Raw genomic sequence first — 14,568 nt, forward strand, 5'->3', positions numbered from 1 at the left:
GGATGAATATAAGTTTGCAAAGCAAACGAGGTGGTAAAGGCAAGTCAGGCAGAGGGAACAGCACATGCAAAGGCACAGAGGCATGAGAGGTGATGGATAGTTTGGGGGAAATGGATGTGTGCAGAGCATCAGGACTGGAGCACAGGATTCACATAAGGGACTGTAGGAGGCAGGGATTGAAAAGGCAGACAAGAACTAGACCGTGCTGGGCCATAAATACCAGGTTAAAATGTCCTGTGTATGTTTGAGAGCCATGCAAAGGTTTTCAGCAGGGCCCTGATGTAACTGGATTTTCATTTTAGAAAGATAATTTGAAATTCAGCATAGGAAACCCTTTTCTTTCCTTTTTAGCAAAGTATACAACACGCATACAGAAAACTGCATATATCCTAAGCGTGCAGCTTGGTGAACTTCCTTTAAACTGAACATATACACATAATTAGCACTCAGATCAAGAAACATAATGCTGCCAGCTGCCAAGCCCTCCGCAAGTTCCCTTTCAGTTACACCTTCTCTGCAAGGGCAACCGCTGACCCGACTTCTAACAATACAGACAGGGCTTCTGCATTTTCCGGTTTTGCAGGAATGCAATCATATGGAATGTATTCTTTTGAATGCAGCTTCTTTTACCTAACATCCATGTTGTGAGCAGTCGTATTTGTTTTTTTCTTTTCTTTTTCTTTTAGAAACAGAGTCTCACTATGTCATCCAGCCTGGATTGCAGCATGATTACAGCTCACTGCAACCTCTACCTCCTGGGCTCAAGTGATCCTCCTGCCTCAACCTCACAAGTAGCTGGGAGTACAGGTGGGTGCCACCACACTGGGCTAATTTATAAATTTTTCATAGAGATGGGGTCTTGCTGTTTTGCCCAGCCTGGTCTCAAATTTCTGGCTTCAAGCGATCTTCCCACCTTGGCCTCCCAGAGCACTAGGATTACAGGTATGAGCCACCATGCCTGGCTGTACATTGTTCATTTTCGTTGCTCTATAGTTTTCCATTAGGTGTGTTGATGAGCATTGAGGAATGGATTTTAAGCAGCACAGACTGGAGTCTGGGAGGCCAACTGAGAGATTATTGTCATGGCGGGAAAGATGTGATGAGAAGCAGAAAGGGGCTGTGGCAGTGGAGATAGAGAAGACGCACCAATGCAAAAGGTATTTAGGAGATAGGCCAGGTGCAATGGCTCATGCTTGTAATCCCAGCACTTTGGGAGGCCAAGGTGGGCAGATCACTTGAGGTCAGGAGTTCAAAACAAGCCTGGCCAACATGATGAAACCTCATCTCTACTAAAAATACAAAAATTAGCCAGGCGTGGTGGTGCATGCCTGTAATGCCAGCTGCTCGGAAGGCTGAGGCAGGAGAATTGCTGGAACCCAGGAGGCAGAGGCTGCAGTGAACAGAGATTGCACCACCACACTCCAGCCTAGGTGACAGAGCAAGACTCCATCTCAAAAAAACAAACAAACAAAGATATTTATGAAACAAAAGAAACTGAACTTGTCAAATAATTGAATTTGGAAAGAGTTGAGGATGACCTTCTGGTTCCTGGCTTTGGAATCAGAGCAGATAATGGTGAAGACAGGACAATGGACAAAGAAGGGTCAAGTGTTTTCTATTGTGGACCAGCTGAGTTTGCAGTCCCTGGGGGCACTCAGGAGGCAGTGTCCAGGAGGCAGTTGGAGGTGGAATCTAGAGCTCAGGAGAGAGACCTGGGTTTACAAAGTCAAACCTGGGATTGAACATGGGGCTGAACCAAAGGCCACTGCTCTCTTTCAATACCGCCAATCATTACAGTTAAGGAATAAGAAAGTCATAAATCCTCAGAACAAAGAGGATGTGACAAGAGATAACAATAGAAAAAAAGATGGCAGCAACATTTTAAAAGCTAGAAATTTCATGAATAGGTGGTTAATGACTTAGCAGATAGGAGAAGGCTGGAAGTTGACTACCTGCATGGAGGAAGCCACAGAGGAAACTTCAGAAAATCCTTCGAATAGAGGAACCAGGCCCAGCTGAGCTCCATACTGAAAACCAAGAATTAAGTGAAAGTCTGCATGTGTGCCACTGAGATACCTCCCAGGCCCCCCATTTGATTCCCAGAATGCTGATGGCTGAGTTTATTAATATACTGGAGATGGGAGAGTTCCTCTTGCGGGAAACTGATCAGTGCGAGAGAAAAAGCCTCGTGACAGTGCGTATGGGTTGATCAGATGAACTTTTTGTTTTGTTTCATTTTGTTTTTGAGACAGGGTTTTGCCCTGTCACCCAGGCTGGAGTGTGGTGGTACCATCCTAGCTCACTGCAGCCTTGAACTTCCCGGCTCAAGCAATCCTCCCATTTCAGCCTTCTGAGTAGCTAGGACTGCAGGTACACACCACCATGTCCAGTTAATTTTATTTTTAAATTTTTCATAGAAACAGGGGTCTCACTATGTTACCCGGGCTGGTCTGGAACTCCTGGCCTCAAGCAATCCTCCTGCCTCAGCCTCCCAAAGTGCTGGGATCACAGATGTGAGCCATCATGCCTGACCCAAATGAACTTTTTGGATGAGGAGTTTATAGCTCAGATGATTGGGAAGTCCATTGGCCAATATTCTCCCCATCTCCACTGTATCTTGAGCTTCAAAATAGTGAGTTCGCACCTCACTGTTAAACATGAACATCAGATGTGTAAGGAAAACAATATAAAAAGACAGTCGAAATTAAAATAAAATAGGCAAAAGAACTTGGAAGAAACAGAGACATTAAAGGGTAGAGAAGCAAACTTAAAAAAATTAATATCATTGGAGAAATATGAGAAGATATTGTGTCCACAAAACAAAAGCAGGAGACTATTAAAAGAAAGAACATTCCTATAACAAGAAAAAGCTCTTAAAATTAAAAGTATGACTGTAGAAATGTTAAAAGTAGACTGGCTGATTGAAATATAAAAATTGAATAAATATCTGAGGAATAAATAAAAAGGCAAATAAAAATGAAAATGGAAGATTAAAAAAAAGTGAGAACAGAAAATAAGATATTAAAAGCTTCCAGAGAGGGGAAAAAATCAGATCACACAAAAGAATCAGAATAACATTGAAATTCTCAACAACATTGGAGTCTGGAAGATAAGGGAGCAGCCAATCCTTCCCAAATTTTGTGGGAAAATTATTTCCAACCTAAAATTTTATACCCAGCAAAACATCTAGTCAAGTGTGACAGACGAATAAAAACAACATGAGACATAAAGGGTCTCAACCATGCTGTCTTTCTCAGGAAGTTACTGGAGGATATTTTTCCCCAAAATGAGGAAGTAATCCAGAAAGAAGACTACCTGGGATCCAGGAAGCAGTGGAGCCAACATGAGAGAGGGGAGGAAATTTCAAAATAATGGTAAAAAGGGCTTCCAGAATAACAGCCCTAGATAATCATTGAGTCAAAATGGGGCTGGAGGTCAAAAGACTCCGTAAGAGAAGAGGAAGGAAGGAAAGAAGGAAAGAAGGAAGGAAGGAAGGAAGGACAGGAGGGAGGGAGGGAGGGAAGAAGGAAAGGAGGAAGTGTTATTATAATTAGCCAGTTGTCTTTGAAGACATTGAGAGAACATTTACACATTTGCCAATAATTTGCAAAAAGGATGAACAGTTTTCTTTTGAAGCTAGAAAGTTTAATGATAGTTGGTTAATCTAGAAAGTTTAATGATAGTTGGTTAATCTGGAAGGTTTCATGACTGTTACTAGTTATCTATTTTTAACCAGAAAGTTGGCCAAAGGCTGTGCACATAAAACAGTTCTTCAATCTCAGAAGAGGAAGAAATAATAGACCATTTAGCAGCCTGATGCCAACCAGGTTATAGATAAATATTCAAATATTTAGGTCACTTTGGGAGAAATAAAGATCCTGACAATGACCAGAGGAGACATTGACAAGCAAATTAATGAGTCTCACACTCATGACCAGAAATCCAGCCAGGCTGGTTCCAGCTGCCACCCATCCTTGAGACCTATGGTCAGGTCCAGGTGTGGTCACTTAAATTATTGATCAGCAAACATTCACTCCAAACACCCCACCCATTCCTCCATGTGAGCAGTATACTTCTTGCCCCATTGACGTTGGACTTGGCCGTGGGACTGGCTGTGGCCAATGGGATGTTGGTGGATATGATCCAAACAAGGTTTAAAATGTGCTTGTGCAGTTGGCTCCCCATCTTGCATTTCTGTCATTACCGTGAAAAAACCTCCACCAAGCACCTACTATCCCCTCTACCTGAACAGACACAAGTGGGGCAGGTTGAGCCCAGCCTATATCCTGGAACCAAGCCTTCTGACATGAGCTAAACTCAAGAAAACCCACAGACATGTGAGAAAAAGAAAAAACTGTGTGAATGCCACTGAGTTGTGTGAATGCCACTGGGTTGTGTGATAGCTCGTTACATAACATTATTGTCGGTCTTACTGGCCAATGCACCAGGTTTTAAGATTATCCTGTGGGTCACAGTTATTTGGTAGGAGACTCTTGCCCTAGTGAATAAATGACTAAGGTTTTGAGAGACAAAGGAGGCCTTGAGGAGGAAGACAGGGAAGTAGGAGAAACTTTTCTCTGCATGTTCAGTATCAAGTTCACAACATCAACTGGGTGTGGTGGCTCATGCCTGTAATCCCAGCACATTGGTAGGCCAAGGCGGTTGGATCACCTGAGGTCAGGAGGTCGAGATCAGCCTGGCTAACATGACAAAACCCAGTCTCTACTAAAAATACAAAATAGCTGGATGTGGTGGCACGTGCCTGCAGTCCCAGCTACTCGGGAGGCTGAGTCACGAGAATCACTTGAACCCAGGAGGCGGAGTTTGCAGTGAGCCAAGATCACACCACTGCACTCCAGCCTGGGTGACAGAGCAAGAGTCCGCCAAAAAATAAAAAATAAAAAAGTTCATAACATGGAGGCATTGCTGTTGATCTGCGTTTGTACATTTCATCTTAAGTTGCTCAGGCATCTTTGATCACTTTCTTCTTCTCTGCCTGGCACAATCTACTGTGCAGACCTTTGTTATACTGCTTATACTGTCTTGCCAGTGGTACTCCAGTGCTGGGCTAGGACTTGGAGACCCAGAGGTAAATGAGAAATTATGCTACCCACCGAGGGCCTTGGGCTTGTAAGGGACAGAGAGATGTGCACAAGTCACTGTTATTCAGCTACAATACGATACAGAACACTCAAGTGCAGTTCAGCTAGACAGCCTGGTTTAAACACATGTCAATATACATGATAGTCCATGTTGCGCTGCTATAAATACCTGAGGCTGGGTAATTTACAAAGAAGAGGTTTATTTGGCTCACAATTCTGCAGGCTGTACAAGCATGGCGCCAGCATCTGCTTGGCTTCTGGTGAGGCTTCAGGAAGCTTTTACTCATGGTGGAAGATGGGGAGGAAGCAGGCATGTCACATGGCAAGAGAGAGAGTGAGAAAGAGAGGAGAGGAGGGGCCAGGCTCTTTTAAATAACAAGCTCCAGTGTGAACTAATACGGTGAGAATTCACTCATTACCAAGGGGACGGCACCAAGTCATTCACGGGGGATCCACCTCCATGACTCAAACACTTCCCACTGGGCCCCACCTCCAGCACTGAAGGTCACATTTCAAAATGAGATGTAGAGAGGACACACAGTCAAACTATATCAGTCACAGGCCAGGCACAGTGGCTCACTCCTGTAATCCCAGCACTTTGGGAGGCTGAGGTGGGCAGGCCCACCTGAGGTCAGGAGTTCGAGACCAGCCTGACCAAATTGGTGAAACCCTGTCTCTACTAAAAATACAAAAATTAGCCAGCTATGGTGGTAGGTGCCTGTAATCCCAGCTGCTCGGAAGGCTGAGGTAGGAGAATCGCTTGAACCTGGGAGGTGGAGATTGCAGTGAGCCGAGATCATGCTACTGCACTCCAGCCTGGGCAACAAGAGACAAGAGTGAGACTCCATCTCAAACAAAAAAAAAAGAAAAGAAAACTATATCAGTCATCATGCGATAGAATATCCTACACCTGTTTCAAGATAAGGACAAGTTCTATGTACTGACATGAATAGCAAACCATGATTTTATCTATCAAATATATGTATGTACATACACGGGTGTGTACGTATACATTTTTTTCAAGAACTGATAAACCAAACCATTCATATTAAATACCCAAGGGTGGGTTTATAAGAGACTTTCATCTGTAGTTTACACACTTGGGGTTATCAAAACTTCTTTTTCTTTTTTTTTTTGAGACGGAGTCTTGCTCTGTTGCCCAGGCTGGAGTGCAGTGGCATGATCTCGGCTCACTGTAACCTCCACCTCCCGGTTCAAGCCATTCTCCTGCCTCAGCCTCACAAGTAGCTGGGATTACAGGTGCATGCCACCATGCCCAGTTAATTTTTGTATATTTAGTAGAGGCAGGATTTCACCACGTTGGCCAGGCTGGTCTCAAATTCCTGACCTCAGGTGATCTGCCCGCCTTGTACTCCCAAAGTGCTGGGATTACAGGCATGAGCCACCGCACCCGGCCAGGGTTGTTAAAATTTCTATAACAAGTGTGTATAATCGTGATACTGTGATATAACAAAAAACATATATTTGGTCTCATGGTTCCTGGCAAACAGCTGCTAAAACCCTTGAAACCTCTGGAGTGATGAGAGTGTCTTACGTGTGCTAATGAACTGGCTGTTGATTGGGGTTTCCTAGGTAGCTTCAGGATAGGGGTTCACTTGACCAGGTGCAGTGGCTCATGCCTGTAATCCCAACACTTTGGGAGGCCAACATGGGAGGATCGTTTGAGTCCAGGAGTTTGAGACCAGCCTGGGCAACATGACGAAACCCCATCTCTACTAATAATACAAAAAAAAAAAAAAAAATTAGCCGGGCGTGGTGGCGCATGCCTGTAATCCCAGCTACTCGAGAGGCTGAAGCAGGAGAATCGCTTGAACCCGGGAGGCAGAGGTTGCAGTGAGCCAAGATCACGCCACTGCACTCCAGCCTGGGCAACAGAGTGAAACTGTGTCAAGAAAAGAAGAGAAGAGAGGAGACGAGACAAGACGGGAAGGGAGGGGGAGGGAAGGGGAGGGGAGGGGAGGGAAGGGAAGGGGAAAGAGAGAAAGGGCAGAAGGGCAAAAGGGAGGACGGGAGAAAGGAAGAAAGAAAGAAAAAATGACCATTTGGGCATCAAGCGTGGGGCATGGTAGTGCGCACCTGTAGTCCCAGCTACTCGGAGGCTAAGGCAGAAGGATTGCTTGAGCCCAAGAGTTCAAGGCGGCAGTGAGCTATGATCACACCACTGCACTACAGATTGGGCAACAGAGCAAGACCCCATCTCAAAATATAAAATACAGATCATTCAGGTACCAAGCAAATCATGGAGCAAGAAGGAAAGGAGGTAACCACTTACAAGATTGTGGCAGGAATCCAGATAAAAAATGGTTGTGGCTTAGGCTAGCATAAAACAAAAAAGACATTTCCCATGTAAAACACAAAATTAGAATAGTCAGGCAAACGAAGAAAAATGTGTGATGCTATGGTAAGAAACTGATGATGGACAAATATTTTGCCAGGAGGGAGAGGGTAGGTGAGCAGGGGACAAGAGGGTATTGGAGAAAATGGGAATGGGGAAGTGGCATTTGAGAAGGGCCTGGAAATCTTGAAATCATGCCTGCGGTTTGCCAGGTGGGAGGAGCTGGAGGCAGGAAGGAAAGTACTCACCGGACCTCAGCTGATAAAGGGAGTACAGATATCCCCCAGGCTCAGAAGCCCTAAGCTTTTCAGCAGGAGAACCAGACATTTAAGAGCCAGACTGTTCAGGTTCAAATCCCAGTTCCCCCATTTTCCAGCCGTGTGGTCGCTCTGTACCTCAGTTTCCTCACCTGTAAAATGGGGATTACAGGAGCCAACGTGTGCCAAGTTCTCAGCATAGCACCTGGCACACAGTAACTACCATATGAAAGCCAGTTAGTGCCAGTGTCGTGATTATCATACGTGGCAGACCAGAAAGATGCCAGGAGGGATGTCCCAGAGGGAGCCAGTGCGGGAGCCATAACATAGGGAAAGAGTATTCCTTGGGAGAACACAGCTGAGTGTGGACATCCAACCCTGCACACTTGTTCCCAGTGCGGCTGGGAACAAGTCCCTCGTCTCTCTGCCCTCAGATTCCTCTGTGAAATGGAGAAGCTGAGTGTGGTGGGGAGAAAATGGATGGGTCTGAGGGTGCCACGTTACTGCGGGTGTCTACTGGAAGGGCTGGGCCCATATACATGGGGAGAGGCCACACGGGCTGCCTTGGACCAAACCCTGCCAACCTCAAGCGAGAGCTACAGTGTTTGAGAGACAGCGAGTACATGAAAATCATTCAGCCCCTCAGTGGCAAAGCCAGCCCACTCAGCCTCCTTGTAAACATTTTTATATACACAGCCAGAAGGTTCTTGGTGTGGCTGCCAAGCCCTAAAAGTAAAATCACAAGGCCAGTAAAACACAAAGATACAACCTCTTTGGGGTTCTTGTAAAAGAAGCAAAATAAAGGCCTGATATCTTCTGGAGGGGCACAGGCCACCCACCTGCCACTGTACACAGACACACACACACACACACACGTACTCACATTCACACATGCACTCACATGGGCACACAACCTGTATGTGCTCACCCTAGAACGCACCTGTGCTTATGCACACATGGGCACTCAAGGCACCTGCACTTACATGTGCACGCATGTGTACACGCCTCCATGCCCACGTTCACACATGCTCACCCAGCTCATCCACAGGCATGCATGCATGCACACACATAGCAGCAGCCACTCATGCACACGCACACTCACCCTTAACCGGGACACACGCACACATGCATGTGCACATACACAGGCCCTGCTTTCTGGAAGCCAGATTTGGAGCAAAGTTGACCCAGGAGCTCCAAGGCCTTGGGAATTATGGGACGCACATCCCAGAGGGCTGTAGACAGTGGAGAGGTGTGAAGCGCAGGCCTGGATTTCACCCAGCTCTGCCCCTCATGAGGTGTGAGACCTAAGTGACTTCATCTCTCTAAGCCTTGGTTTCCTCATCTGTCAGGTGGGAGTGAGAAAGACAGCCCCTTCCTCATGGGGTTGTGGGGAGGTTTCTCAGTTGATGCTTGCGACGTGCTTGGCACTGTATCCGGCACATAGTAACTGTTCAACAAATATCAGCCATGCAGTGGTCGTATTATTGTGTTTCCCAGTGATCTCAATTTGGAAGCTGTGGCTTGAGCCGCCCAGCCAAATGTTTTGGAGATGGCCACGTGTAGCAATTAAACAGAACACAGCCATGGGGACATCAAAGAAATGGAGGAGGCGGTCCTGACTGCCAAGAGGCTGCTGGGGGGTAGGGAGTCCTTGTCGCTTTCCGGGAACTGAGGGCCCAGTGGGTTCCCTGTCTCTTGCCCCTCAACTTCACCAGCTGCCACTTGACTGGAGCGCTCCAAAAAGACGGTGTCTGCAAAACAGAATGTCACCAGCTTCCAGGACACATGGTGCCCTTTTGCCTCAGTTTCCCCTCCCCTGACTCCCAAGCCCAGAGCCCTCTCTTAATCTCCAGGCTATCTGAAGAGATATGCATACCTGTTTCACTCTTGGCAGCCTATCTCCTGGGTGGCAGAGGGTAGGCAGGTGGGGAGGCAGCCACACTCCCCTGTGTCCCTGTGGCAGGCTCTCCTCCTGTGTCCATTCTCTTGTTCTTCCATAATAACAAAAACCCTGACTTTCAGCTAGGTACAGCATTGCCCAGGATAAAGACCATATTTCCCAGCTTCCCTTCTAGCTGGGTGTGACCATGTGACTAGTTCTGGTCAAGGAGATATATGCAGGTGTTGTGGGATAACTACTGGGAACCTTAGAGTTTGCCCTTCCTGCATCCTGCTGCCTGGAATGCAGATGCAATAGCTGGTGCTCTGGCAGCCATCTTAGACCATGAAGAAAAATGTAGTGGACAACAGAGAGAGTGGCAGGGGCCAGGATCCTAAGGACTTAGTGGAGCAGAGCCACCTTAGATTGCCTACTTTCAAACTTTTATAAAGGAGATAAATTTCTCCACTGAAATTAGTTCCTTAGGGTCACTATTACTTGCAACTAAACCTAATCCTGACTGCTACCCCCCGACTCAAGCTGTGCCCTGCTCCTGATAATCCAGTCACTGCCTTGCACAGCTCTGGACATCTCTGTGGGCTCAGAGCCTCTGCTGTCGGGCTCTGAACACCAGTGAGCCCTCTCTGGATGGTAGCATCCAATCAGACTGGCCCTCCCCACACCTGTGAGATGACAAAGGCCAGGCACCTGGCTTCCCTCCCCCAAGGTCAAATCCTACAGCTGGAGGCAAACCCCAACACCAGTCTTGCCTGAACCAAACGTCCACACCCCCATCATCCCTCCCACAGTCCCAGCATGCACTGGACAGAATGGAAGGGTGATGACCCTCAGGACTACTCTGTCAGACAGGGAGGGCAGACAGTCCCCGTCCACCAGCCTCTCCCACTCTACTGAGAGCTCAAGAAACTCAGGGCTTTGCAACAGGGTGTCTGGCTCCCAGGGCCCTGTTGCCCAGGGATGCTGAAGAAGACGCTATCACAGGGCTTTGGGGAGCCACCAAGGCAGGAAAGATGTCCCCAGAGAGGGCAGAGCTGCCACAGCTCAGCTGGGGCCACACTCACCTTTCTCCGACGCCGGGGCCAGGTCAATGAAGCTGCGACATTTTTCACCTTTGAAAAGAAGAGAAGCGTTTTCAGAATGTGAGAGGACACGTGGGCTTCCGAGGTTTGCCTGCTTCCGTCCCATGAGCCCTGGAGCAAGCCAGTGTCTCTGACCCAAGCCCAGTGACATCTTTCTCCAACCCTGATTCCTAGAAGCCCAACATCCCCGGAGTGTGGATGGCGAAACTGCCAATTCTCCCACCTCCTGACCCCAACCATCCTGGCCCATCGCTTCCACCTCCGTGATAGCAACTGGGTCCCTTTCCACCACCTCCCCCTGGAATCCACGCTCCTCCTCACTGGCCTCCCCAGGCCTCCACTCTGGCCCCTCTCCAATTCATTCTCCACGCTGCAGCTGAAGGGATCATTTCAAAACACAGCTCTGATCACATCCAACACACACGCACACACAGCTTGCTCCTGTTTGAAACTCTTCGATGACTTCCCAAAGGGGAAAGTTCAAATTCCCATTTGTGGACCCAGAACAGGCCTTGACTGGCCTGTCCACCCACTGCCCTCTCCCTCTGCCCCCGTTCCTGGTACACCCCTGTGCAGCCTCCCACCGTGGCTTTGCACATGCTGTTCCCCGCCTGGAACACGCTCCCGCTGTTGTAACTCTCACAGCACCTTGGATTTCTATGGGGCATGGCCACCATCCTGAGTCTGCCTTTGCATGTGTGAGTCTCAGGTGCAAGTTAGTGGCACTGAGATGATAACTCACTGAAAGAGAGTGTACTGACTGCCAAGAACTGGAAGGGAGGATTTAAAAGAAAGAAAACAAAAGTGGTGTGCTACAGTGGATGCATTTTGAATGAATTCCTTTATACTTTTTTTAATGTTACATTGTTTCCTCAAAGGCTAGAGGGAGGGAAATTCAATGTGCAGATGATACTTTGGGAGGCCGAGGCAGGCGGATCATGAGGTCAAGAGATGGAGACCATCCTGGCAAACACGGTGAAACCCCATCTCTACTAAAAATACAAAAACTAGCTGGGCGTAGTGGCATGCACCTGTAGTCCCAGCTACTCGGGAGGCTGAGGCAGGAGAATCTCTTGAACCTGGGAGGCAGAGGTGAGCCAAGATCACACCACTGCACTCCAGCCTGGGCGACAGAGAGAGACTCTGTCTCAAAAAAAAAAAAAAATGTGCATATCAGCATCCACAGCCACATTGAGGCATTGGTGGGCCTTTGGCCATTTTGCCTTGATGAGCCCCTTCCTAAATAAAAATTAATTAAATAATTAATCGTTGTATTTATCAATCGTGGATAGCACAATTGTATTTATCAATTGTGGATAGCAGCACTATCCAAGATTTGGAAGCATTCTAACCATCAACAGATGAATGGATAAAGAAAATGTGCTGCATATACACAATGAAGTACTTACTCTTCAGCCATAAGAAAGAATGAGATGTTGTCATTTGCAACCACATGGATGGAACCGGAAGTCATTATGTTAAGTGAAATAAGCCAGGCACAGAAAGACAAACTTTGCATGTTCTTACTTATTTGTGGGATCTAAAAAACAAATAAATTGAATTCATGGACATAGAGAGTAGAACGATGGTTACCAGAGGCTGGGAAGGGTAGTAGGGGATTGGGCGGGGAGCAGTGGGGATGCTTAACAGGTACAAAAAATAGTTAGAAAGAATGAATAAGACCTACTATTAGCTAGCACAATAGGGTGACTGTAGTCAATAATAACTTAACTGTATATTTTTAAATAACTAAAAGAGTATAATTGAATTGTTTGCCTGTGTCAAAACATCTCATGTACCCCATAAATATATACACCTACTATGTACCCACAAAAATTAAATATTCTATTTTGTTTTATTTTATTTGAGACAAAGTCTCACTCTGTCGCCCAGGCTGGAGTACAGTGGTGCAATCTCGGCTCACTGCAATCTCCGCCTCCTGGGTTGAAGCAATTCTCCTGCCTCAGCCTCCCGAGTAGCTGGAATTACAGGCACCCACCATCACGCCCAGCCAATTTTTGTATTTTTAGTAGAGATGGGATTTCTCCATGTTGTCCAGGCTGGTCTCGAACTCCTGACCTCAAGTGATCTGCCTCAGCCTCCCAAAATGCTGGGATTACAGGCATGAGCCACTGCACCCAGCCAAAAATTTTTAATTTAAATAAAATTTAATTTAATTTAATTTTTAAGTAATTTTAAAATTATGTTTTACAGTCACATTGGTATAGAGACTAATATACAATATTACTATTAAGTATTAAACATTTTCTTCACCTAAAAGTTTCTTTTTCTTCTTCTGAACTTTCTACTTCTTCCAGACCCTTTCTTACAAATAGAAGAAGCTCACACCGGACTCTGCTTACACACACATTAATGTCTATTTCCCCCAACAAGCTGCAAGCTCTGTGAGGACAGGGACCAAGTCTTCACTGCATCCCCAGCTAGTAAATGGCACCTCCATCCCCAGATGCTCAGGCAAAAACCCTGCTGCCATCTTTATCTCATTTGTGGCTCTAGCTTCCCAATGCGTCTAGCATCCAGCCACTTCTCGCCACCTCCGCTGGTTCAGCCACCATCAGTTCCCACCAGGATCACTGCAGTAGCCTCTGCACTGGTCTCTCTCTTTCTGCCCCAACCTCACAGTGACCAGAAGTATCCTGGCATAACCTGAAACAGATTATGTCCCTTCTCTGCTCAGAACCCTCCCAGCATTCCCAACTCACCCCAAGTCAGAGCCTAAGTCCTCGCTGTGGCCTGCAAGACCCTCTGTGATCTGTCTCTCCATCACCTCCCTGACCTCTTTCCCTCCGTCTTCCCCCTTGCTCACTCTACTCCTGTCATTTTGGTCTCCTTGCCGATCTTTGAACGTGCCGGGCATTCTCCTGCCTCAGGGCCTTCCCACTGGCTGCCTCTGCTGCCTGCAGCACTGTTCACTTGCATACCTGAGTAGTTTACTCCTCCTCTCCCTTGTCATTTTTCTCAAATGTTATCTTCCCAAGGAGGCCTTTCCATTTAATCTATCTAAAATTCCAAATGTCCCTCCCCTGACACTCTCCATCTCCCTTCTGGATGGATTCCTAACAGCTACAACAGAACCTGGTGTGTACAGTGACTGCTTAATAAATATTTTCCCACCAGCCTGAGCAAGAAAGCGAGACCCCATTTCTACAAAAAATTTAAAAATTAGCCAGCTGTGGTGGCACGGGGCTGTAGTCTCAGCTACTGGGGAGGCTGAGGCAGGAGTATCACTTCAGCCCAGGATGTTGAGGCTGCAGTAAGCTGTACTCCAGCCTGGGTAACAAAGCAAGACCCCATCTAGGAAAAAGGAAACAAACAATATTGAAGGAATATATGAACAAATGAGCAAGAGAATGAATACACAAGCAAATGAATGAATAAATGAATGAATGCCACTGAAACCTTATGTCTACAAGAAGCTTCCCCTCTTCAGTCTTTCCTCCCAGGCCTCCCTGATGCCAGGGACACAGACCTGGCCACCAAGGATGCAGCACTGAGCAAATCATGGCCCAACCTCTAGACCTTTCTAACAAAGAGAAGGGGCGCACGCTGGACCTATGCTCACAAACACATTTTGTTTGACCCACACGGGATCATAAAAATAGGTAAATTGCTACCTACAAATTCAGATTTGTAATTTTCTCTTAAAGAATCAGAAGATCCAGCTGTGCTGAGCCCACAATCCCACACAGCAACAATCACATGGGGCCAGGCAGCTGTGCCTCCTTTAGATAAGGCACCTGCAAGCTCTCTGGTTTGCCACAGTCCCCACCGCCCACTACTGCTCTGCCCCCAGCTTCACCTAAACCACCAAGATGGCACCTGCGACGCTAGATTGGATAAACTCTAGGGTGAG

At 46.9% G+C, this 14,568-nt stretch overlaps 1 protein-coding gene across 2 annotated transcripts in view; it reads right to left on the reverse strand.

Moving 5' to 3' along the window:
- Window positions 1-14,568, reverse strand: part of GSG1L (GSG1 like) — a 278,648-nt gene that overhangs the window by 167,436 nt on the left and 96,644 nt on the right. For both annotated transcript variants that reach the window (XM_055365588.2, XM_031002569.3), the window contains exon 2: window positions 10,677-10,724. In XM_055365588.2, the coding sequence (XP_055221563.1) occupies window positions 10,677-10,724 (48 nt within the window). The remainder of the gene's footprint in view (window positions 1-10,676; window positions 10,725-14,568) is intronic.

Source organism: Gorilla gorilla, chromosome 18, assembly GCF_029281585.2.
Source record: "Gorilla gorilla gorilla isolate KB3781 chromosome 18, NHGRI_mGorGor1-v2.1_pri, whole genome shotgun sequence".
Lineage (NCBI taxonomy): Eukaryota > Metazoa > Chordata > Mammalia > Primates > Hominidae > Gorilla > Gorilla gorilla.